The sequence below is a fragment of the Oxyura jamaicensis genome, chromosome 7, assembly GCF_011077185.1.
Source record: "Oxyura jamaicensis isolate SHBP4307 breed ruddy duck chromosome 7, BPBGC_Ojam_1.0, whole genome shotgun sequence".
Lineage (NCBI taxonomy): Eukaryota > Metazoa > Chordata > Aves > Anseriformes > Anatidae > Oxyura > Oxyura jamaicensis.
Genome location: NC_048899.1, coordinates 22384988 through 22409971, shown reverse-complemented (window position 1 = coordinate 22409971; position 24984 = coordinate 22384988). Strand labels below are relative to the sequence as shown.

The 24984-nt window shown below is 43.2% G+C and overlaps 1 protein-coding gene and 1 long non-coding RNA gene across 4 annotated transcripts in view; both read left to right on the top strand.

Annotated features, from left to right (window-relative positions):
• TBR1 (T-box brain transcription factor 1) overlaps positions 1-6238 on the top strand; it is an 8561-nt gene extending 2323 nt beyond the window's left edge. Inside the window, exons 2-7 of one of the 2 annotated variants that reach the window (XM_035331533.1) lie at positions 231-385; positions 709-830; positions 1110-1268; positions 1932-1993; positions 3815-3932; positions 4038-6238. In XM_035331533.1, the coding sequence (XP_035187424.1) occupies positions 231-385; positions 709-830; positions 1110-1268; positions 1932-1993; positions 3815-3932; positions 4038-4658 (1237 nt within the window). In that variant the 3' untranslated portion in view covers positions 4659-6238. Of the gene's footprint in view, positions 1-230; positions 386-708; positions 831-1109; positions 1269-1931; positions 1994-3814 lie in introns of both variants that reach the window. The other variant, XM_035331532.1, reaches the window with a different exon arrangement.
• Positions 6239-6509: 271 nt separating this feature from the next.
• On the top strand, positions 6510-23398 carry LOC118169835. Of its 2 annotated transcripts, none has more exons than XR_004752301.1 (6): positions 6510-7143; positions 17674-17834; positions 19155-19223; positions 19770-19877; positions 22174-22294; positions 23173-23398. It is a non-coding gene; the product is annotated as an uncharacterized LOC118169835 (long non-coding RNA). The 2 variants fall into 2 exon arrangements; XR_004752300.1 differs by lacking the exon at positions 23173-23398 and adding an exon at positions 22387-23166.
• Positions 23399-24984: the final 1586 nt, after the last annotated feature.

Here is a 24984-nt window from a genome sequence, read left to right as displayed (position 1 = left end):
CCCCCCCCGGCTCCCCGCGCCCCTTCCCCGCGGAAAGCTCGACGTTTCGGGAGGGAGTTGCTTTGGATTTTTGGTTCCCGGTCGCTACCGGGAGCCGGGAGGATAATGCACAGCGGGCTGACTCCTCTGCGTGTGCGTATCGCTGCCGCTGGCTTGCTTTCCTTCTTTCCTCTCTTTTTTTCTTTCCTTTTTTTTTTTTTTTTTTTTTTTTTTTCTTTTTCTTTTTATAGGCGCATGTTCCCTTTCCTAAGTTTTAATATTTCTGGTCTCGATCCCACGGCTCACTACAATATTTTTGTGGATGTAATTTTGGCGGATCCCAACCACTGGAGATTTCAGGGAGGCAAATGGGTTCCTTGCGGCAAGGCGGACACCAATGTACAAGGCAAGTTCCTCCAATTAACACTTTTCCCGACACATATGTAGGTGAGAATGATTAATTAAAGCCTTTGTGGACTGGCTCTAGCGACTTCTTAAACGAGAAAGGGCCAACGATGCTTTTTAGAAAAAGAAAAGGAGGGTGGTGGAGAAAGTAAGAGGTGATCGGAAAACGCTGCTTTAATCCCGCTCGGTTAAATGAAGGCGACTTCGGCAGAAAAATAGCGCTAACTTTAATGGGGTCTTTCGACCCCGCGTGCTGCTGTAGAGGCAGAACCAGGCTACATGCGAGACCCGTGATGTGGTGGTGTTTTTTGTTGTTTCGATTAGGAAACCGGGTGTACATGCACCCCGACTCCCCCAATACGGGTGCCCACTGGATGCGCCAGGAAATCTCCTTTGGGAAACTAAAACTTACAAACAATAAAGGAGCATCAAACAACAACGGGCAGGTCAGTGTGGGAACCGCAAACGCTCCGCTAGGCTTTTTTTTTTTTTTTTTTTTTTTTTTTTGTGTGTGTGTTGCTGCTTCAGGCAGAATCCTGCACTCTCCAGTCGGACGTGTATATGCATTATATATATAGTCCTTATTTGTAAAGACCGTGTCCCCAAGCGAGGATAAAGGGGCGGCGGGGAGGGGAGAGCCCTCGCGTCCTTTGCCGCGGGCATCGCTGCCCCGTCCTGCTGCTCTAACCCCGCGCCCCCCTCCCTCCTCTTCCTCTGCCTGACAGATGGTGGTTCTGCAGTCCCTCCACAAGTACCAGCCCCGCCTGCATGTGGTGGAGGTGAACGAAGACGGGACGGAGGACACCAACCAGCCGGGCAGAGTGCAGACCTTCACCTTCCCCGAGACCCAGTTCATAGCGGTCACCGCCTACCAGAACACCGATGTAAAGAGCTCCCCGCTCCGGCCCCTTCGCGCTCCCCGCACGGCCCGGCCGCTGCTCCCGCTCCCCCGGGGTTTCGGCACCGGGAGACCGGGGCCTCCCCCCGCTCCCTTCCCATTTTGCCTCCGCGGCATGCCCCGGGACCGGGATCCCGCCGGGAAGCTCCTGCTCGGCGGAGATCAATTGGCGAGGCATCGATCGGCCCGGGGGCGAAGGAGCAGCTCCCTCGAATTAAAACCTCGTTACCGCCTTGGCCGCGTTTCGGCATGACCGGGTGGCGGTGCCCCTCTCCCTGGTGACATATGTTAGGGCCGCGGCCCCGGGTTAATTATTTGGCTCGACGCGAGCCTCAACTCTCAGCTACCGCTCTGCGGGGCGTTTCGCCTCGTTTCTGGGTTTAAATATATTCACGGCCATGCGCTACGCGTAATTACAGTTCTGAAAACATGGGGTTAAACACGATTTTTTAGCGTGATTTTTAGAATAAAGAGAATCTTAAAATTCGATTTTCGGTATCTAGTGGCATGCCGCAGCTTCGTTTTTCGCGTTTCAGACGCAATTTGATCGACTAGAGCGAAGCTCGGTGCTGTTAAAGGCGCGGTGGCTGCAGCAGGGTGCATTCTTCGTACTTTTCACACCGTGCGCTCTGCTCCTCTGTTTCCCTAGATCACACAGCTGAAAATAGACCACAACCCTTTCGCCAAGGGCTTCCGAGACAATTACGACACGTAAGTAAAACCGCATTTTTCTTTCCCTTCTGCCGGCTGCGGACCACCCGTCAACGGGAGAGGCTGGGGGGCGCGGGCAGCCTCCCTGCCACGCCGCCCCGGGTGAGGCCCGCGCCGGAGCCCGCAGCAGCTCTGCTTTCCTCAGGGCTGCGGGGACAGAGGGGCTGCCCCATTGTGGGCTCCGCACACCCTGGGGATCCCCGCACCCCTTTCTTTGCGCCCCTTTCCAAGTTCGCGTTGAGTTGCGCGCAAGGGCCCCACGCGAGGCGTTTTGCGCGCCCGCCGGGTTTGAATAAGCCCGGGCTCAGCAATCCCTGTGTCCAGAGGGATTTTTTTTTTTTTTTTTTTTTTCCCCCCCGTCTCGTTTTTGTTTCCCTCTGTGGTTGGTGTTTTTTTTTTTTTTTTTTTTTTTTTTTTTTTTTTCTTTCTTCCTTGCATCTGGGTGGAGCTAAAGGCTGCGAAGTTTTTGTATCGCGGTTTGTCTCCGCGCTGCCTCCCCCGCTCGCAGAGCCGCCCGGGGGCTGCTGCCAGGGCCTGGCTGCGGGGGGGCGGCCGCCCCGGTCCCCGGGAGCCGAACGGGGACAGCCGGGCCCGGCTGCTGCAGCGCTGACGGATGCGGCTCGCCCCGGCCCAGGGCACGGCCGGAGGGCACCCCCTGCCCACACAATTCCACAGCCCCTCAGGGCACAGGGCAGGCGCAGGGCGGCTCAGAGCCCCGAGGGGGAGGGCGGCCCTGGAGCTGCCCGGCCCCGCTGCAAGCCCCCGGGCCGCAGGATGGGGCCGAGCCCCTTCAGGAGGGAGGAATCCTCCTCGTCCCTCTGGAGGCTGCAGCCGGGAGCGGCCTCCCGCCCCGCACTTCAGGCCGCGCGTAGCACCCGCGCCTGCTGAGGCCTCTCGCTGCGCTCCAGCTCCCCCCGGGAGTGGCATTTCGCTCCCGGGGGAAGCGACGCCGAGGCCTGAAGCAGCTCCGGAGGGTCCCGGGGCCGAGCAGCGGCTCTCTCCGAGGGGACTGCCCCGTCGGGCGGCCGCTGCGAGCCGCGAGGGGCCGGGCGCCGTGAGGGCAGCCCCGCTGTCGCTTCTCGTGCGGGCTCGGGAAGACCCGCGGCCTTCAGAGAGGCTTCGTGGCCTTCGCCCCCAGCCTCAAGTGCTTTTCCCTTTTTCAGAGGGGAAAAAACTTTATAGGGCGTCACTTTAAAGGAGACGGGGGGGAGGGGGAAGCTTCAATGTTGTCTAGCACGTTGGATTTGTTTAAGGGCCAAGTTTATTTTGGATAAGAAATTCCAGGAGGCGTGGAGGGTTAATTAAAGCACAGTTTTAGCCTGAATTAAATACAGATAGTAGTTATTCATCCATTAAAGTTTTTATAATCGCAAATTGCAGCCCAGCATGGGAGAATTATATATAGGCCACGCAGGGAACACTAGATGCGTCTGGTTCTGCATTTCCTACAGTAGGTGTTTAAAGATTAGCCTAATTTAAACCCAGTAAAATGTTGATGGTTCGTCTGCGACTCTCAATAATAAGTGTTAAACAGGCGCTATACCGCCACAGCCCACCGTTCCTGCTGCTCGCTGCACAGGCCCGGGTTTCCGGTGGCACACACGGCAGGACCGGTCAGCATGTGACAAAGCGGGGATTTCAAGCCCTGGGCTGAGAGCAAGAACCTCCCGGGCTAAGAGCAAGCACCCCCCGGTCCCAAATAGCAGCTTGCCGTGCTCTCCCCAGCTAGGGCCCTGTCTCCCGGCCCCACCGAGGGCGGCGGCCCTCGCCCGTGCCCAAGACGGCGGCGCCCACCCAGCCCTGTCCCCTTCTCTCCGGCAGGATCTACACGGGCTGCGATATGGACCGGCTGACGCCCTCCCCCAACGACTCGCCCCGCTCGCAGATCGTGCCCGGGGCCCGCTACGCCATGGCCGGCTCCTTCCTCCAGGACCAGTTCGTGAGTAACTACGCCAAGTCCCGCTTCCACCCCGGGGCAGGAGCCGGCCCGGGGCCCGGCGCCGACCGCAGCGTGCCCCACACCAACGGGCTGCTCTCCCCACAGCAAGCCGAGGACCCGGGGGCCCCGTCGCCGCAGCGCTGGTTCGTCGCCCCCGCCAACAACCGCCTCGACTTCGCCGCCTCCGCCTACGACACGGCCACCGACTTCGCCGGCAACGCGGCCACGCTGCTTTCCTACGCGGCGGCCGGCGTCAAGGCGCTGCCGCTGCAGGCGGCCGGCTGCGCGGGGCGACCGCTGGGCTACTACGCCGACCCGTCGGGCTGGGGGGCGCGCAGCCCCCCGCAGTACTGCAGCAAGTCGGGCTCAGTGCTCTCCTGCTGGCCCAACAGCGCGGCGGCGGCGCGCATGGCCGCCGGCAACCCCTACCTGGGGGAGGAGGCGGAGAGCCTGGCCCCCGAGCGGTCCCCCTTGCCGGGCGCCGAGGACTCCAAGCCCAAAGATTTGTCCGACTCCAGCTGGATCGAGACGCCGTCGTCCATTAAGTCCATCGACTCCACCGATTCTGGGATTTACGAGCAGGCCAAAAGGCGGCGGATCTCCCCGTCGGACACCCCGGTGTCCGAGAGCTCCTCGCCCCTCAAGAGCGAGGTGCTCACCCAGCGGGACTGCGAAAAGACCTGCGCCAAGGACATCGGCTACTACGGCTTCTACTCGCACAGCTAGGCGCGGCCCGCCGCCGGCCCCGCCGTCCTTTTGCACAATAACTCCTCCGCGGTTAGCGCACTGACCCCCGCCCCTAGCTGCCCCATCCGTTTCCCCGGCCCTGCCCGGCCCGGCTCGGCCCGGCGGGGAGGCGGGCAGGGAGGCAGGCAGGAGGCCGAGCCGCCCTCCCCGCCCGTCCCGCGAGGCCCGGCGGAGCCCCGGGGGCGCGGACGGCCCCGCCGCGGGCGCCCCCCCCCCCGCGCCTCCGAGCCCCGCTGGTCAGTAGGATGTCAGTAGGACTCTCTCCAGCCGTACAGCGCTTCCTTCCTTTTACCACGGATGGATACTAGGGGATGGTAGTAATAGTGGGGAAAAAGAGCCTGTGAAATGCCTGTACATAGGGTTCTAATTTATTACTTTCCTTTGGGTTTGTTTCCTATTTGTTCGGATTTTTTTTTTTCTCTTTACTTTTGTTTCCACTGTTAAGTCGCAAACCTTAGATCTTGTTTAAATCCCCTCACTCTCCCCCCGCCTCCCCTCCCCGTGCCCTCCCCCGCCCCTCCCCAGGTGAACACTCTTTCTAAACGCCTCTGGAAATGCTGAGCGCCCCGTAGCCGTACAGCGAGTAATGGGTTTCTCACTTTCCCCGCAATTCCTCGCATGAAATAATTACGCACTGCCCTGAGCTAACACAGCTACGGAATAGCTGAGCTTTCCCTTCAAAAGACCAGAAATACGTCTCGTAGGAAAGTCGATTAAAGTAGCATGACACCTTCCAAAAGTAAAATTAACTGCCTCTGTATTTTTTTCTTTAAAAGGAATAGCTCGACATCAGCAATATTATTATTTTTGTGGTATTCCTCCCCCCCCCCTCGCCCCCAAGTGCCAAATCCATTACTGGTCCCTGCAGGTGCCAAATATGCTGACAAACTCTTTTCAAATTTCTTTGCAGTTTTTCCCCTCTTTCTTTATATTGCTGTAAATCTTTGTAATGAATAATCTAAAAAAAAAAGAAAAAAAGAAAAAAAAAAAGATATAGACGACTGAATTGTTGGTAACCATAGTGTAGTCCAGTGAAGATGAATTGTGAGTTGTATATTTTACTGCATTTAGTTTTGGAATTGACTTTTTCATAAAGTAGCTAACCGAGATCTGACTTCCTGGGGAATAAAGTGCACATCGAAAGTAAGAGCGCTCTTTCCTGTAAACCTCTGATTCTGGCAGTGACGGAGAAGTAATATCCCTCCAGGTCTCCCCCCCGGCGAAGCAGAATAGTAAGTCTTCGAATTTTGAGTAGCAAATCTATACGATTAATGCATTTTTATATGAAACACAACTGCAAACTGAAATATGCATCGGGCTAAATATTCAGTCTAGGTTACACTCGACGGGGAAGTTTCCTAATAGAAATTCAGGGTCATAAACGTGTGTATATTTTTGACTCTTCTGTAAATCGAATGTTGTGATTTTTATATTTGTTCTGTTATGTCCGTGGAACTGAATAATTTATACAAGTACCTGCTCCATTGAGAAATGTTTCGGTTTTTGCCCGTTTGTATCGTCTGTGTATAACAAGTAAAATAAACCTGGCAAAACGCTCACCTCGTCTCGGGACGCCGCTTGGCAGCGAGGGCGCCGGGGCTCGCTCCCTCCAGGCCCGGCGCTGCCGGCCGGAGGAGGAGGAGGAAGAGGAGGGACGGCTCGGGGGGATGCGGGTTTCCCTGCCTGCAGGTTTAAAGCCCCGACCGCGCTCCGGAGCAGAGGTGAGGGGGGCGGCCGGGGGCCCCTAGCCCACCGCCGCTGCCCCCTCAGAGAGAGGCGGTGAGACGGGCCGGGTGAGGCGCCTTCCTCCCTCGGCTGTGGGGGCCGGGACGTTAGGGCAGGTGTGAGGGGTGACAGGGCGAGTTTGGGAAGCTGCCGCCGGGGCCTTTGGTGCCGGTATCGACCCGAGCGGCCCGGCGCTGAGGTGATGGCCGCTGCGGCTGAGGTGATGGCGGCGGCGGCCTCGTCGGGCAGGGCGGGAAGCGGCCGGGCCGTGAGGGAGGTGAGGGCCCGCGGTCAAACGCACCTCACTTACCCCCCCGCAAATGCTCCCGGGTCCCGGTGACCCCTCTGCGTCGCGGCGAGGGGCCGTCCGAGGTGTAAATCACGAAAAAAACCTCATCCCTCTTTCCCCGCCGTCGACCGCTGCCCCCTCCGTCCCGTCACGCAGTCCCGAGCGGCGCCTCCGCCGTGAGCCCGCCGCCGCCGGGCCCGCAGGAGCCCCCCGCCGTGTCCCCTCAGCCCCTGAGGCAGGGGGTCGCTGCCTTCTGCCCGGCGGGTTTCAGCCCCGGGGGTCCGGGGAGAGCACCGACCGCCTGGAAGGTCTGAGCAAAACCCTGCCTGCGAGCCAGTGGTTAACGCTGTTCCGTAACTATCTCGACAGGACGCTATAAATCCCTAACTATTTCTGCGGGAGAGTGGAAGAGGTAAAGGCTGCAGAAGTAAAAAAGGCTATTTCCTGTCGGTAGGTGCGTTTATTATTACTTATTATTCTTATTATCATAATCATTAGAGCTTCAGGTGTGTATCTGCCATACATACGTTTACTAACACGTTAAAATACCTGCATAAACCTAGAATCAAAGATGAGGTTTTTGACCTAGGGTATGTAAATGATAATATACTTGCAGTTAAAGCAAAACCCCGCGTTTGAATTTGTGAGACCAGCAACTAATTTGTTGAAGTATAATTTGCGTTATTATTCTAGCTGTGCTGAGCGGGCTTTTAATTTAATTATTCTGGAAAATAGTCTACTCGATTGCCCTTTCTTTGCGCTACTGAAATTAAACAAAATCAAGGTCCGAGCAGGATGATCCGTAGAAAGTAATACAAAGTTCCTGTCGGTAATACTTTCCACAGTATTTCCCATTAATACTATATCAAATGTAACACGGTGAGTTACGCTTTGCAGATTTTGCACGAGTACTCTATGCATATTTGATGACACATTGCATATTTTAACAAGGTTTTTAATGACTGATTGAAATGTTTGCTAAGATATTTTTTAAGAGCTGGAGGAGAAATGGTTGCGGAAAATGTGTGTAATAGAATAGTGATAAGGATGGGAGGGTTTTGATTGACAGTATGAGGAAGCAGATGGATGACTAGGTAGGTCAGAGGTAAAGATGCCTTTGACAGCTTTTTAAGTTCCTTTGGCCATTTTGGTCCAATGAATCATGCAAAACATGTGTACATTACTAAACTGATGTCTCTGCATCGTTTACTGTTGGAATCCTTATCTCTTCAAACCCACCCTAACCTTCTTTCATCACCACTTGACGTGCTATGTCTAAACTAGATTGCAAGATCCTAAGAAGGCAAGAATCTGTCTTGTATTACTTGTCAGAAAAAAAAAAAAAAAAAAAAAAATCATGTAAACCTATGGAGCTAGAAGAACAACCGCGACAGATTGGCAGAATAGGCGTAAGGTGGGACACGTTCTTCTTAATTTTCACTGTCTGGTCATCACTCCCCTCCCCTAGGTAGTGCTTGAGGGAGCTGTGGTGAACAATGATCCCCCCCCCCCCCAACTGGCATAAATCTGAATAAGTCTGATAAGAGACCTAATTGCATAATTTTACTTATAACATTATGCAGTGAGTTCTGTTGCTATAGTTAAAATGGTTTTCTTTGCAGTCTGCATTTTCAGGTGCTTTGTATGTCCCTCATAAATTACTTTGTCAACTGGAAATGCTGTATTTTATCCCTGTGAAAGGTTACTGGTTTTGGAAGTCTTGTTTAAATGACATAGGAGAATTTTAAAATCACACAGACACAAAAATAGAATGTGTGTGTATTGGGAAAAGCAGAAAAAAGGATTTTGCATGGAAGTATGCTTTCCAGGTACTGCTTCTGTGCAAAATGTACACAAGGTTTCATTTTAAGTATTAAAACTTGTCATGAATGTGGTCTCCAGTGGGGAATGTGTGACTAGCTAAGATACAGGGACAAAGTCAAAGGAAAAAAAAATTGAAATAGCAGAGTGATAAGTAGATGGAAGGCAGCAGACTGTTCGCATTCAGTACCCTGTTCTTTTCAGCTAATATGTTTGTAGCAGGTCTAGAGATCCACACAGCTTAGTGATAGCGTTTCATGGATTTATCAGAATGCATATTAATTTGGGAATGCACAAACAAAAACACCTCTTATCTCAGAGCATGATCACTTGAGTGCCTTCTATTTGTTCAGATATGTATATCTGAAACATATATATCTCTTTGAAAAGCATATATATCTATGTATCTAGAAATTTTAATCATAGGTAGTATTTTCCTTCTTATAAAGGTAGAATAATCATTAATTCATAAAGATCCAAAGCTGCTGTTCCTGATTAGGTATAACTTTTGGCCTGATAAAATATATTACACAATAAAATCTGTGATGTTTTATTCATGTTACCACTGCAATTCCTCTGGGTTGCTGTGTTTCTAACACTAAGGGGCTGATACATGTATGAATGATCATGTTGGTCCTAAGTTGACTTTTTTTAGGTCAATTTATTTATTTATTTATTTTTTCAAAACTGAAGGCAGAATGGATGAAGACTTCAGCTACATTCCTTCTGTGTAAACTATAATATTAGACTGTATTAACAGGCATTTATTTCTTAAGCTTTAAATAAGAAACAGCTGGTAATGACTTTGAATCTGTTTTAAGAGACATTTTAGGTAAAATGTTGATAGCTTGTAAATGTGTATTCCTGCCTTAGTCTCTGATCGTGCATGCAAGTTCATATGTGTGAATAACGTAAAGTAAGAGGTCAGTCCTACAAAGACTATTCACTTGTCTAAAAATTCACAGACATAAATGTTTTCAGGATCAAGGCCTTTTTCAATAATTGTGATATTCATGTACCTTGAAGTGACTGACTAATTTAGAATACACTTAATAATTTGATTTTTTTTTTTTTTTTTAAGTATAGTAGAAACAGTGCGTTGATGAGTTACCAAAGCACATCTGACAAGCTTCCACTTCAGTCATTTATAATACATGTTTGGGTATTTTTTAAAATTAATTTTAATTTTCTAGTGCTACACCTAATTTAAACTTCTTTTTAGAACTCACATCTTAATTTCTATAGGCCATGGTACAGAGTTCGCTTTTGTAAGTAGGCTTCTTCCATGGAGTGTATTTTATCCCAAAGCAGATAATACTGGTCTGGGACTGAAATTTTGAGTTGAGAGAAAAATTTAGGTTGCTGAAAGATGTCCTAGTTTAGATGAAGACACCCACCCACCGGGAATTAAACTGAAATCACAACTGTAAGTTAAGGAATGCTTTTAGTGATCAATTAACACCCTGCTTACAGCTTACTTACCTTTGTGGAAATGTTTGCTGAAGGGCAGATGTTGATTATTGGGAATAGACTACAACTGGACCATCAGATCTTCATCTTCTGTGGCTCTCCTGTTGGAGATGCTGAGGAAATGTGGTGGTCACCCCTCGGCTATGAGGAAAGCCGGGGCTCATCCACACATGCTGCTGTATCTCCTGGGAATCCCACCTCAGGGTCTTGCAGCAGCACTGCCATTCTTGCCCATTGTTCTGGGAGTGGTGCCCACATTTCATTAGGTCAGATCTATGGTGTAATGCCACAGAGAAATACCTGCTCACCATGCTATGTCCCTTTTCAGCAAATCGTTAAAGCATCTCCGCCTTCCTGGTGTTTCCACCACCTTATCCCTGTACTTCTAAAGCACTTAAGCTTAGTGGAAGCTCCCTTCTGGTAGCTCAGTTTACTTTTCTGTTGTGTTAGCAGAAGGGGGCATTTGACTTGGGTGAGATGCAAGGTACTGAGCAAGAGGTGAAAGGTTTCACTTTCTATTGACGGCTCATGAATCAAGCCACTGAAAACACCACGTGTAAGTGACAAGGGGTAGGGGCGTTTTCAAAGTCACTGAATGGTTCAGTAGCCTCTGTTGTGAAATGCTGCACATTTCACTGAGAAACCTGCAGTGCTTCTGAGTTCGGAGTTATGCCCAGCCTTTTGACAGTTTTAGTCTTGGACACCTTATTGAGCAGTTATTTCAGATATTAATTGAGGATTGGGGTATGTCGCTGAGTTTGGGGCAGAGTACCACAGATTAAATCCTCAACTGATGGAAAATTATGTTATTTCATTGGTTCAGTAGATCAATACTGATTTGTGTCATATGATTTTTTCCTCTTACAGTTGAGATACAGCCCAAAGCAGGGGCAGTTTGATGGAATGAACAGGGCCAGGTATTACTTTGATATATGTATTTGTTTCTCCTATATTAAAAGAATTACAAAAAAGCACAACTGCTATCCTATTGTACTTGCATTTTTAATTATCTCTGTTTAGATTATAAGAATAATTGAAGCTTTATTTCTGCTTATTGTCAAAGTTGATTTTGATGCTTTAATTGTCTTCATAGATAGATCAAAACCTGTTTGGCTTGTGCATGTTATGCAAGGATTTGTCCCCTTTTTAGGGGCAATATTTATGCCAAGAGAATTCCTTTAGTACTAAAGAAATGTTCAGAAGCTGAATGGAAGGAAATTAATCAAGTATTTTCAGTCCTTCTTATATCTGTCAAAAATTTTGTAATGTCCGTATCTTTTTTTCACACATTTTGCAGTCTTATCTAGAGTAGCTCTTTTTCTTTTCTCTTAAATAGGATAAAAAACCTGATATTAACATTCAGTGCTGTATTTTTAAACATTTCAGTGTTTCAGTCGACGTATTTTCATATATTGTTCACTTACAATTTTTCTCTGATCACTGATATCAATGAATATTATTTAAAACCTGTTTTTTCTTATTGTAGTCTGAATCATTTTTATAGGCAGACCTAAACTTAAGTAGCATGAAGTGTAACAACAGAAATGGAAAGTGGGACTTGAAAAATCAGTATAAAATTTACTGGAAGAACATATGGATGAAAGATTGCTTCAGGAGTTTATTTCCTTGTACACCACTTAGACGGATGTAACTTGAAAGGCCCAAATCCACAGCAGTCCATTAGCAGTATATGCTCATTTTCCAGATACATTATAACAGGAGAAATAGCACAAATAGTCCTGTGACAGTGTAAAGTTTAGCAGATACATGCACAGATGTCTTTGCAGGATGAGGACCTAAGTCTGTTTTGCTTTAGCAGTGTTATCTGCTGTGGGTTTTGGGGTGTTTCTTCCACTTGGTAATGAAAATGCAGTTCTGTCACCATGGTCAGATTTCCCATCGACAGAGGGACAAGGGCAATGCCGGTGCTAAATACACACTCTGCTAAGCAATAATTATAGTTAATTTTGACTATAGCTTGATATCTACAGCTGCCTCAGGGAGAGCGTGCAGCTCTGTGTACCCGACCCTTTCCCCGAGGTTGGGTCCGCTCAGCTCAGCGCCCTGAAGTCGATTGGACGGGAATGGTGCTGTTGTGGGGGAAATATTAGCCGGTGGTGTGAAGGCAGGGCTGCAGCAAGCCAGACAGTCCCTCTTGCAGGCAGTGGGTTGACCCATAACATAAAACCCACCCCGAGAGTTGGTTAGGATGGTGTGTGCACTGCTGCACTCCTGAGTGATGAAGCAGGAGCTCTCCAAGCTGATGCACATGCACCAGTAGTCCCCTGGTAGCCTCTGCTCTCCTTCTCTGGTAGACCTCCAGAGCTTCATGTGAGCTCCGGCCTCTGCCTTGCTCTCCTCTGCCCTTTATCTCGCTGTGGCCTGCCCACTCCGGAGCTGGTTTTGTTCAGGGCTTGAGCACATCAACAAGAGCTCTCTCCCTTAACTCCTTTTGAGGAAACGCTTTGACGGCTTTTCTTGCTCAGGAGTAGTGAAAAGGAAGAGACTTGTGGAAGGCTGCTTTCTTTTGTATCCAAATGTCTTTATTTACATGGATCTAGTTTTTTACAGTTGCAAAGGATTTAACTCAAAATATATATATATATATTTTCTACGAGGGTGTCAGTTTATGGGTTTAACCTGAATTAAACAGGGTGTCTGTTTATGAGTTGTCTCCTAATTGGCAAGTAACAGGTGAAACTAGTTTTGTAGGTGCTGCACTGCAATTTATAGGCCCACTGCTGATCTGAGCTTGATTCTTTACATCTTATTTATTATTTTTGCATTTTTAACATAATTTTCCCCAAAAAATTACCCGACAGAGGATATCTTAATAATCTATTTTAGTATTTTTTTTTTAATATAAAATATTCAAACTTTCAAGAAATTCTAGTCTATTCTGTAATTGAAAGAATACATGCCATATTTATCCAATACAGATTTTATCTATAGGATTAAATGCTTACCTTTTACATTATCTAGTAATGTTATTTCTGAATAGTAGCAGAATATTCTAGAAGCAATGTGCATTTTCTTTTCTCGGTTACACAAACATTCTGTTTTGCCTGAGAAACCTTTTATTTTTATTTTTTTCTCCATTTTATTTATTTATTTTCCCACGGAGAATCAGCCAGTATAACACAGCTTTAGTGCATCTTTTGTATTTTTCCACATCTTGGTGTCCTCCTATTTTTCATCAGAGGTTTAGGTGCAGCTCAGCTGGGGTTTTATTCTATGTCATTACATTTTTCTTCATTTTCTTCTGCAAGGTTGGGTAAGTGTTGTGCAGACAGATGAGCGTTGCTGTTATATTTGCAATATCTTTTGCAAAGTTTTATCTTGTATTACAATGCTTGCAGTGACAAACCACAGCTGGTCGGAGTCTGGGAAGATTTTTCTTGAGCATCTCCACCATCAGAGCATGGGGTGTGTATGTCAGTTCTGCTGAAATCTTGGATGGGGTATCAGCTATCATTGAATCTCATCTAGATTTATATTCTGCTGTAAATCACACAGCTGTTTGAAGAATATCCTCTGCAATCTAGGAGATGCCTCCTCTAGATTCTTTCTCAGGGCTGTTACTAGTGGCTTTGTTTCTGACAGCTTCTAATTTTCTGTATACAGTACAATCAATTATTTTGCACATATATGCTAAAGCTAGAGGCTGTTTTTTGACTGTGCATGCTACAATTAGTTATGTAAATAGCAGCATATGCTTCAAGTTTCCAGTGATCGCCCTGCCTTTATAGGAGTGTTGGCTCAGGCTCTGCTTTGAAGTTAGCTGGCAGAGGTGGTTGGTGCTTCGTGGCACAGACTCTGAAGACAGTGCTTTCTTCACCAGTTCCCTCTTGTGCTCAGTGTTTTAGTCTATAGCAGTTGTTTATACACCAAAGCCAATACATGACTCCCAATGTGCTAGGGATTTTGGTAGTCAGACTCCTGTGCTTCCCAGCATCTGCTTTGATTCATGTATAGAGGTATGCTGGCAACTGCAGGTGTGCTGTTGGACACCTCCCATCTGCATTCGTTATTGAACCCCCTCCCCCCCCCCCCCCATTCCATTTAGGTTACTTCTTTAAGTTTGAACTTTTCTTTCTCCTTAATGAATTCTAAACCAACCCTTTACAGATATTTTATTTTATTTTATTTTATTTTTGGGGGGGTTGTTATATAATTAAATTACATGATTAGTTATTTCCATATGAAAACCTTATTATTGTAATCTCTTTAGTATCTTCAAATATTCCCGTGTCTTTTCTGCAAAATGCTTCAGCTGCAGAGTGTAATCTAAATGGTAGGCTGGCAAAGCAGCAAATTCCAAATGGTGCGTTAGAAGTGCTCACATGCAAATTGTTGTTTTTTTATTTTTCCCTGAAAGATTCTGCTGGAGCTGTGATGAAGCATCCAGTGTGGTGCAGCTTTTGGCACTTTGTTTGTCAGTAAGACTTCTGAGTCTTAAACCACAAGCTAGAGAAACTGGACAGGCTTGCTAAACCTTGCTGTCAAGTACCTTTGCGGTAGCTCTCTGTACGGGAAAACATTCTTTAATGATATTTTTGGTTTGTAGTATTTTATGTTGTGGCATCTGCCAGTACAGGGTATTTGTTGGACATAGAAGCTTCTCCAAAATACACTAACTCTTAAGGTAAGTCTGTGCCGTTACTTTTGAGAATCATAGTGCATTACTTTTACCTATGTGGTAGTACCTTGTTGCCAAGAGCATATGAGAGTAAAGCAGCAACATTATAGTAAACATGAACTTAATGACTGGCATGAGATTGAATTTGGATGCTGTAAAAAGCCTCTGAATTCAAGCAGATCTCAGGTGAGAATGCAAGACTTCACTGTGGATTGATGAAAAAAGGGCCTTGGATATTTTAAAGAGTGTGCAGACTAGCTGAAATACTCATTACTAAAGAGCAGTTCAGAGTCTGTTGGGTACATAGACTAAAAATAAAATGTGCTGAGTGGATATATTTCCTCATAGATGGGGAGAATTCCTAAACTTAAGACTGCAGAAGAATTAATTTATTTTTTATTTATTTTTTATTTTTTATTAACCCCCCCCCCCCAAAAAAAAAAAGGCATAGTCTGAAAGGTAGGAAAGAAAATTCGGTAGCACAGTATAACTAATGTACTGGGTTGGTAGAGAGGAGACACCACGTACTGGTAGCACAAGCAACAAGCTTTCATCGGAATACTTCAACTGGTGTCTTCCACCAGGACCATTAACAAATTATTATATGTATAGGACCTTTTATTTTAGGGAAGATCAAGGGTTAGTTGAGTGGGAAGATTTTAATTCCAGTGTATTTCTACCTAGCGTGTACATTAAGCTCTTAGGATACAGAGTTTCATTAACACATGCCTTCTATTTTGTCAAAAGTAAAATATTTGCGGTCCAATTTCTAAATGTGTTCAATGGCTTATGGAAGAGTAGATTCCAGTGGCGAGGTGACCTGGTGGTCTAATAGCAGCTACCTTTAACTGAGATGTTGATGATTACACTTCTAAAGATTACTTTTGCAACACTCTGTGCACCTTAAATCAGTCTTTTAAAACTGATTTCCAATAAGTACATGTAACATCTATTTATAGGCAAATACTTTGAAATGAACTGTATTTATGATAATAGTATCACTGATAAAGTGCTGAATGTAGAAGCAAGTAGGTTAGTTCGACCTGATTGATGGATTAAAAAGCTGCTTTTGTAAGTATTTTTTGACTTTGAAAGTAAACCTATTCTCCAAATGTATTTAAAATGTTAATAAACTATTAAATGAACAAGTAACACTATATTCAGCATTTTTACACCATTTCTACAGTGGGTAAAATTGTAGTATAAAGTTGGTGTATACTCGATAACAATTTACATGTTTATTTTACCATCTGGTAAATGTGTAAACGATATTTTGAGAAGCACATTTCAAATTCACTTTAACAACTTATCCCCGACAATATGTATCCTATCTCATGTACTGACTGGAACGATTTTGAAAACCTCTCAGAGAGAAATGCAGTAACAAAATATATTATTTTTTTAGTGATGTTTCAGATCAAGCTTAGCTTCAAGTGGAGGTCTTTCACTATTCGGGGAGGATTTCATTACGTTAGTGGTGTTATAGAAAGATTTCAGGCTATTTTACACACCACAGTATAAAGATATCATATCATCTTCCCTAAAGAAACCATAGGGTGCATAGGTAGTAATAACAAAACAAATACAGTTTGCTATGTTGTTGTATAACTGTATTGCATCCTTTCCAGGGGGTTTGAATTTGCTATCTCTTGTGTCTAAATATGGGAAGCTCATTATTAGAAGTGTTACAATGAACCCCAAGTGGATTGCTTTTCTCATGTACTTTAACAGCACTTTGACACTGCAGCCTTCTGCCTTTTTATTTTAGTCTTCTGTTTATTGGTCTCCCTGGATTAAGTTGCAAGCACTTTCTTAAATATAACAAACTAGAGAATATTCTGTTGTAGCTTGGCTTTTATGCACCCTTTCCTAGCTGTTACTAATCTTAACTAGGGAAAAAAAAAACAAAAAAAAAAAAAAAACAAAAAAAAAAACTTCTTTTTCTCCTCCCCCAACCCCAATAAAATTTAAAAAACCCTGCCCTGAAAGCGAGTCTGCCTGGAGAACACCTCCACACTAATTACCATCTGGCCAATCTGCAAATGAGGTTTGAGAGCAGATTTCAAATGTAGGCTCCAGCTAGTCTGTGGCTTGTATTAGTCTATTAGTATTTATTAGGAGAGTTGAAAGCATTTAGGCAACTGAAGAAAAGGCAGGTGTCTTAACTTGTGGAAATCCAGTCAGGCATCTATTTGCTCCTTCTAGTCTGTAAATAAATGCCTTTGACCTGGTACCTGATCAGCAGTGCTCCCTTAGTGTTTGTGGCAGCCAGTGTTCCTTGAGTACAGATCTTAAAGATTAACGTTTGGAAGAAGAACCACTGGGCAATGTGGCAACTTAAAACACCTGTTTAAAATGTATTGTTGAAAAAAGCTGTGTATGAAACAATTTGTATAAAATCTAGTTAACTTCTATAGTGAAGTTAATGAATAAATAAATTCATTTTGTTTTTAGTTATGTGCTATTTCAGCATGTGGGGAGAAAATAGTGATAATAAAAACGCCATGAAACTGCATTTTTAATCTTAAAACATATGTTTGTATTCTTTTACAGGCTAATTAAGCGTACTGAAATTAACAGTACTTATTTGTTTCATTTAGTCACTACATGCATTTCACTAATGAATTTCAGGTTTAGCATTTGTTTTCTCTTCCTTTTCCCTTATGGAGATTAGACAGGGCCTTTCTTGTTTGTAAATCAGCACAATCAAAGATGATTTAATTGTTAGCAGACTGTTAAATTTTGTTTTTCACCTGTCTTCCCTTTGCTGGCTGCCTGTTCTGTCTCAGCTCTGTGAAAAAGTGCTGTCAACCTTATGTAAACAATAATTTATTATTTTGTTTTTAATGAAAAGAATCAACCCACAAACCCTTTCAACAAAAGAGCAGTAGCTGTTTAGGACACCTGCTGATATAAGAGATCTTCCTACAGTAGCTAATTAGTTCATAGGTAAAGTCCCAGCTGAGAGCACCTGGAACATGCAGAACTGAATCTGAGTTTTGTAGAGCCAATAGCACTTCGTAATACGTAGTGAAAATATCTCTCTCTAGATCGGCTGCTGATAGCTGTCTGGCCAAAGTGGTTGTTGAAGAAATTGCTTAAAGGTTTAAAATGGCTTCTCATTGGAATCACTTGGAAGAAATGGATAACACTTGGAAAATCTGCTTGATAGCAATCTGTGGAGGTTTCTTGAAATGGTACAGCTTTGAAGGTAAGTAGTTCATGGGCTAGGCCTTGAATACTGGATAGCTTTTCTTTTCTTTTTTTTTTTTTTTAAAAAAAAATTATTTATTTATTTATTTTGTATTGTATTAGGATTTCAGTGTAGCATTTTTTTTTCTCAAAATGCATTGTTCTCAAAGTATTTGCTGCAATACGTGGTGCTTGCAACTAGGAATGCCAGCACCAGGTAGGAGTCTGTCCCTTACCCCATGATCATACTTACTTGGCGGGCTCCAAGAATAAGTTCTTCTGGCTTGAAAAAAAATCTAAGTTGTATCATGGCTTAAAATAATATTTTCTTTTTAGTGAAAAATATCTAAGCCCACTTAAGAAAGATTAATTAAAAAACTGACCTTTCAAAAAAGTGAGTTAAAATTACATATTTAGTTCTCATATTGTTAATAATTGGTGCTCCTTGGCCTCAGAAGCTTCCCCCCTCCCACGCTTTTCTGTGTGTCTGCATATTTCCAAAAATTGTAAATATCAAACTATATATTCAGTATTCTAGCTTTTAAAATTGTAAAGTGAAATGTGATTTTTCACTTTTATAGATTTTGGTATTGACTACAGTGGACCTTTTAAAGTGACATAAATACATAAATGGAGATTGATAAATTTATTTCAGACTACCATATGGAAAGGCTTATTACAAGGGCATGTGGAGCACAAAGCCAATTAAAGATATTATTTCTTCTTACTGTGGGCCATTGCCTTCTTCCCTATATTTCTTGGAAGTTAAACTGAATAACATTTAAGAAAAATATTAAGCTAAGAGAATCATCATAAATTCTCTTTATGTAGTCCTGTTCCTTATTGACAGTCAGATTTGCATCAAAGAACATGACACCAGTGACTTGCTGGCAGCTTAAGTAATTGGGGAAAAAAGTGGTTATTCATACGGAAACAGGAGTTGGCTCATTACAGCCAATCACCTGAATAGCAAATGGTATGGCTGCCAATAGATGGAGAAAAAGGCAAGTCTAGTGGAAAATAGGAGCATTTAAAGGCCAAGAAAAGACATATGGTCTGTCTATGCTTGCCTTATACGCCTGGAAATTATAAATTAAGCTACAATATAGCCCACCACCCTAATGTGAAAATTCTCCATTTTTTCCATCTTCATCTTGAGAAAATTAGCAGGCTTGGCTAGTAATAATTGACTTTTGCTTTTGTGTCAGTGTTTAAGTTCTATATAAAAATGATACCTGCATTGCTGTCTAATATTTGACTGTTCTGGCCCTAAAGGATGTATTTGTGAAGTAAGTTTGCTTTCATAGCAAATGCAGATGTCTGTGTCTGTCCTTTACAGGTGTTTATATTTTCATGAGGACAGGACAAGAGAAGAAAGTAAATCATTCTTGGCAACTATTTTTGTAAGGTAATCCTATGGCGATGCTATTAAATGATTTGTGTCTTCAAGAACGGTAAATACTTTTATGGTTATCTCATCTGCTTTTAACTATTCTCATAATTTTTATTTATTGTGGTAATGATCTCCTTTACTCTTTAAGGTATATAGTATTATTCCTTTCATGAAATAAGAGTTTAAGTCCAAGTTGGTTTGTGAGTTTCAAATATGCTGGGCTTACTGAGGTGGCCACCTGATCACCTTTCTCTTAAGGCATTAGAAAAAGTTGAGGATACAGTCTTTTAAAATCTAGTTCTCATACAGACACATTTCATGTGAGAGATCAAATTCTGAGGCAAGTGAAGGCAATTTGAATTTTAAAAAGATTTTATGTGGCCTAAAGCCTATGAAGTCTCATAGCATCTCTCTCTTTTTTTTTTTTAATAAATAACTAATGGTGACCCATCACATGGTGTACAGTCACATGGAGGACAGATGCAGCGTTCTGACTTCATTTATTTATTTATTTTATTTTAAGGGCCATATGCTGAAACTCCAATGTTTTCTACTTTCTAGGTAGAACTACTGATACACAGTAAGTCACATGGAATTCTGATAGAAGCCTTCTGGCCCTAAATTCTCCATTTTATATACCTGAAAGAGGTACTAAAACTATTATTTCAAGTTTGTATTCATGGGTTCTAGAAATATAGAGTATTTTCCATATTGCAGAATTTCTCTGAAAGTAAAACAAAACAAAACCAACAAAATAATCTGTTTTGACTCTCTGAATAACTCCTGACTTGTTTGTGGTGTTTTAGGAACAATGAAATTTTAGATATTCTGTTCTGACGCAGATTTCAGAGTTAATGGAGGAACAGTGGATGACAAAATGGTGTATTATAACTAACATGCATGTAAAATTCTACATGTGATAGATGTTCTGAAAACTGTGGAATTTGGAGCTGTATAAGAATGTGTGTTTGCTTATCTGACATAATTACATCTGTGGAGTTTCTAATTGGGTCCAGTGACATGGTACACTTACTGCTCTTCTCTTACCCTCGCCAATGTTAGGTTCTTTCACAAGTACTTCTGTTCTGCTCATTCTGACCGCTTCTTTGCGGGTGAGTGACCTGCTGGCTCATTTCTGCACAGGCACAATAAAATCATCCCAACTGGTGAACCTTCTGACAAGGAGCTGCAGAAGTGCAGTTATTTCATCCACTTTTAACCTGACACATGTCCTCCTTGGCTATTTTGGGATGTCTGAGGTGCAGGGCAAGGAAAAGTAAATGTTTGCACAATTCTGAAGAAATGCTGCTAAGAAAAGTTCTTATGAAAATACTGCTTTATTCTGGGATCACCCTGTATTTAAAGGAGTATAGACTTTTATTTCAGGGGGTTCCATCTTAGTGACCCTTTTCATTCACTTCCAGAAATGACCCTGTAACTCTTCAATAAACCCTTAACAGGTAAGACTAGTCCTAGGTAACAGGAGCCTTTCCCCACCAGCACACATGGAAATCGCTCATTTACTGTAGCTCCAATTAATGGTAGTAGAAGTTACACTTGTAAATTCCCCCACGCATTAATGAGGGAACAGACCCCCTCAGTTTAGTTAACCATCTTCCAGTTACCTGGCACTTTCCCCATCCGTTGTGAGATCTCAAATATGTAATTAAAGCCCTTCTTCTTCTTTTTTTTTTTTTTTTTAATTATTTTTATTTTTTTTTTTATTCCTCCCCCCACCCCGCCTTCTCCTTCATTCAGTTTGTTGAGTTGTAATTCTTGTTGGCCTGATGCCTTGGCAGCGTTCAGCAGTTCTAATTGCCTGTATAGTCTGGCCTAGTCATGGAGCCTTTTAACTTTCATTCAGGCTTCCAGCAATATCAGCCTCACTGGTCACAAGCTTCCCACTCAGGTTCCGTTTGCAGCCCTTTCGCTGATTACTTGTTATGTATTTAAAGAGCTCCATACTGTTTATTTCATTTCCTATTTGAGATAGTCTGTTTGCTTAATTTTTTTTCTATGCTAATTTAATTTTAAACATATAGGGCTGTCTTCCTGGTCAAACAAGCCAGAATTTTGTATCCATATGTTACATTAAATAATAATAATAAAACAAATAATAGTCAATGCTTTCTACTTCTATAACGTCTACCATTCAATGATCTAAAAGCATTCTTATTTTACAAGTGGTAAAATGGTATCAAGAGACATGAACTACTTGTTAAACATTATGTATGACATCTGTTACAGAGACAGACATAGGACTGAGTAGTTTGGTTTTCACTAATAGCAGCTAGTCTAATAATTGCAATATGCTATAGCAATTGTTAGGTTAAAATGCTCTTGGATTGAACAGGGTGTACCCTTTTGGAGATATGTATTGCAGAGATATTTGTTCTCAGAATATCATCTTTGTTGGTGTATAAGATACATAACAGAATGGATATTCACATGGACTCCATAAAGGTTGTTAGCCCTGTAATCATAATTTGTGTTGATTTTTAGACTTGTTATTATTATTAATCACAAATAGACAAGACTGGTAAATTTTTGTCTCATTTTGTTTTCTGTGTGAAGACCTAGCATTCTCACTTTCCTGGATTTCAGTGGACCTCTGTCTTACTATGGCTATGATAATTCTTCTACGTCTCTGCAGGAATAATATGTTAACATTATGACCTATGAAAGTATGATTTAAATGTATCCTCTTTCAATGGTAGGCAGCAGACAGAGATTGACTAAAAAAGGTCTGTCCCCATTTTTGTTTTTAAGGTTGCCTGTACCTAGCAGCTGGCTGGCTCTAGCCTTCAGAGGCTACCATGACTTCATCCAAGGTTGCATTACCAAGTATGATCACTCTGCAGGAGTCAGAAGCTGTTCCTTAATGCCTGCACTTGGCTTTTATGATGTGAATGTTTATCTTCATACTTAGAGGAAATGATTCCATACCTGTGTTCTTGTTTCCAAGGTCAGACAATGGAACACAAGGACAAAGAAAAAATATGATTGTATTGATACGTGAGCAAAGGTCAACCAACCAGAGAGAAGCAGATTTCACTACTGGATGGAGAAAGTTCCCTAACATGCTGGTAAGCTTAGTGAAATCATCTTTCATAGTTTTCAGGAGTGAAATTCGATTGAAATCTGTATTGTTATAAAAGGATTGCTAGGGTCTTCATAGGAAAACCAAGGTGAACTGGAAAGGTAGCAGCAGAGGTACATTCAAGTAAATGGTTATATCATATTCTTGGGAGAAAAATCTTAGGAAAACCACCAGATTCCATTTTAAGACAAGAACAACTCCAACTGTGATCCTTTCTGAAAAGCAACAATGTAAAAACCTGTTTCCTACAGATACAGGATTTCTTTTGTAAAGTAAACCTATCTGGTATGTCTGATTATTTTTATATTTTTTCCTTGTTTGATCAGAGTGTATTCTGAGCTCAGTTTTATGTATAAGTTGGTGCTCATGGATGCATTTGGGCTTCTCTTGGATAAGGACTGTGTGGGCTTTTGAACAATAGTCTGCCAAGCAATGTATCATGAATCCTAATTGTTTGAGAAAACAGTTGTTCTTTTTCTCCAGCAAATACTGTTGTATCCACATTATTAACATAGTTATGTATAGTCGTTTTGAAAATCATTTTCAGTTTGAAGAATTCTAATGCTTCATACAGTGATTATGCAAAAGTCTCATGTATAAGCAATACCGATGTTACTGGAAGCGCCTCATATAGAGTCCAAATATAGCAGATCAAATCAAAACTGTGCTACATCTTAAGCAACTGTTGACCCATTTCCATATCAAATTGGTTTCTGTCATAGAAGACTTTGCTTTTTCTTTTAGAGATATTTACTTGTTCTGTGCTGCTCAAGTACTGCAATGGCGCATTTCATTCTAAGGTCACTTAATTATGGGTCAATTGATTTTTATCTTCGTTTGTTTATTAACAACTTTCTATTTAAGGGACTGTCATGATGAAAGGCTTGTTCCTGCTCTGTAACATGCGACCATGCCACTGACTCCTGTAAAATCAGTCGCCATGATTCAGCACAGACAGAGTCAGTGTGAGGTGCCATGCCATGTGCAGGATGTCTGCTGGTTGGCTTCATCAGCACAGTCCTAAGTCTCTAACTTACATAAATGGTGGGGAGAGGAAATTCTATTTTAAAGATTTTACTTTGTTCCTTGTTTATCCTACTTTTTTTTTCTTTTTTTCTTCGGGGAGAGGGAAGAGGAAGGGGAGAAGAATAGCAGAATTAATAGAACGTGGTATATCAGTAAAATTTCAGAGATTGCTATAAATACCTAGAGTAGGAAGAAGGTGAGTTGTTAGCGGTGTGACTTGTTTGTGTCACTTTGTTAGAACATTAGCGGTATCTTAATATAGATTTCTTTTTTGGCTTCTAATGATACATTCCTTTCACTGGGGAGGGGATGGGAAAATTTGCTACTGCTGTTTTTCTGGCATTAACTGCAACTCCCTTCTGCTGCTCCCTGCAGCTCTCCCTGGCATGGCCCTGGGCCCTCTAGCGGACCTGCGCTGCTTGCAGCGACGTCTGTGCCAAAACACTGCTTCTGTTGCTATGTTATTTGTTAGAGCTACGCTATTGTATGTGAAAATCAATGTAGGCAACGTTGCTGAAAAGTAAATCTGAGATTCATATGGTATTTTAAAACAGCGTTTATTTCTTGCACAAAAAGTGCCTAACCTCGGCTGTAGGCAGCAGGCATCTGGGGCCGCAGTGGTCCTGCCAGTGTCCTTACTCCAAGTAATCTGTGTGTTCCAGTGTCAGGATGCACCTACGGAATCAAGTACATTTCAGTAGTATTTGAACATTGTCACTTCAAAATATCTATTATTTACTATTTCCCAGTGATCTGCTTGTTTTACTGTTTGTGTGTGCTATAGTCTAAAATTTAAGCATCTTTCAAAATATAAAAATTACAAATATATATATATAAATTTGAAGAATAAATGCAATAGATTTGTTAGGTGGTTTTGATACCTCAACAGCAGCTCTGTGCTGTGGTCATATATTTTTGGACATCAGTGACTATACAGATGAATCAAGTGCACAACAATATAATTTGTAAACTTGGTGGATTTGTACTTTTGTAGTCTTTCATTTGAAAAGTGGGGTCTAGTCACCTGGGAGAACAGTGCTGTTAACATAACAGTTTTCATTAAAAGCCAAACTTCTTCTTTGAGAGAATTGTTTTATGTGCCACCTCCCAAAATAAATTTTCCATCTCTGCTAGTGGAAGCTACTGGTTCCTCCTGAAACTCAAGGTCAGTCAGTCAGAAACAGAAACACCAAACATGTGTGGTTTTATATCTCATGTAAAAGGAGATGCCAATAGGAAGTGTAGCAACTTCCATTACAGTGCCAGGGCCCAGTACTTGCTGAGAGATATGGGAATTTTCTGTTTATAGATTTTTATAGATTAGCCTAAATCATGCTCTGTGACAGACTGCTCTAGATGCCCTGAAGCACCTGGTCCTCGGTGGTGTAGAGCAATGCATCTTCCACCTCTGCATGTAGAGGACCTCTGGGAGCATGGGGCTGTTCAGGGGCTGGTGACCCATGAGATGAATTTCCAGTCCTAACAGGTGTGGACAGTAACCTGTAATGGAACATTTTCATATCAGAGAAGGCAGATTTGTTGAAAATTGCAGTTTTAATGGAGGTAGTTTGAAGGAACAAGAAAAGCCAGAGAAGTTTCCTGGTTCCCAGATGGCTCCTTGCCAGCCTGGTGTTCCCAGCTTCCACATTT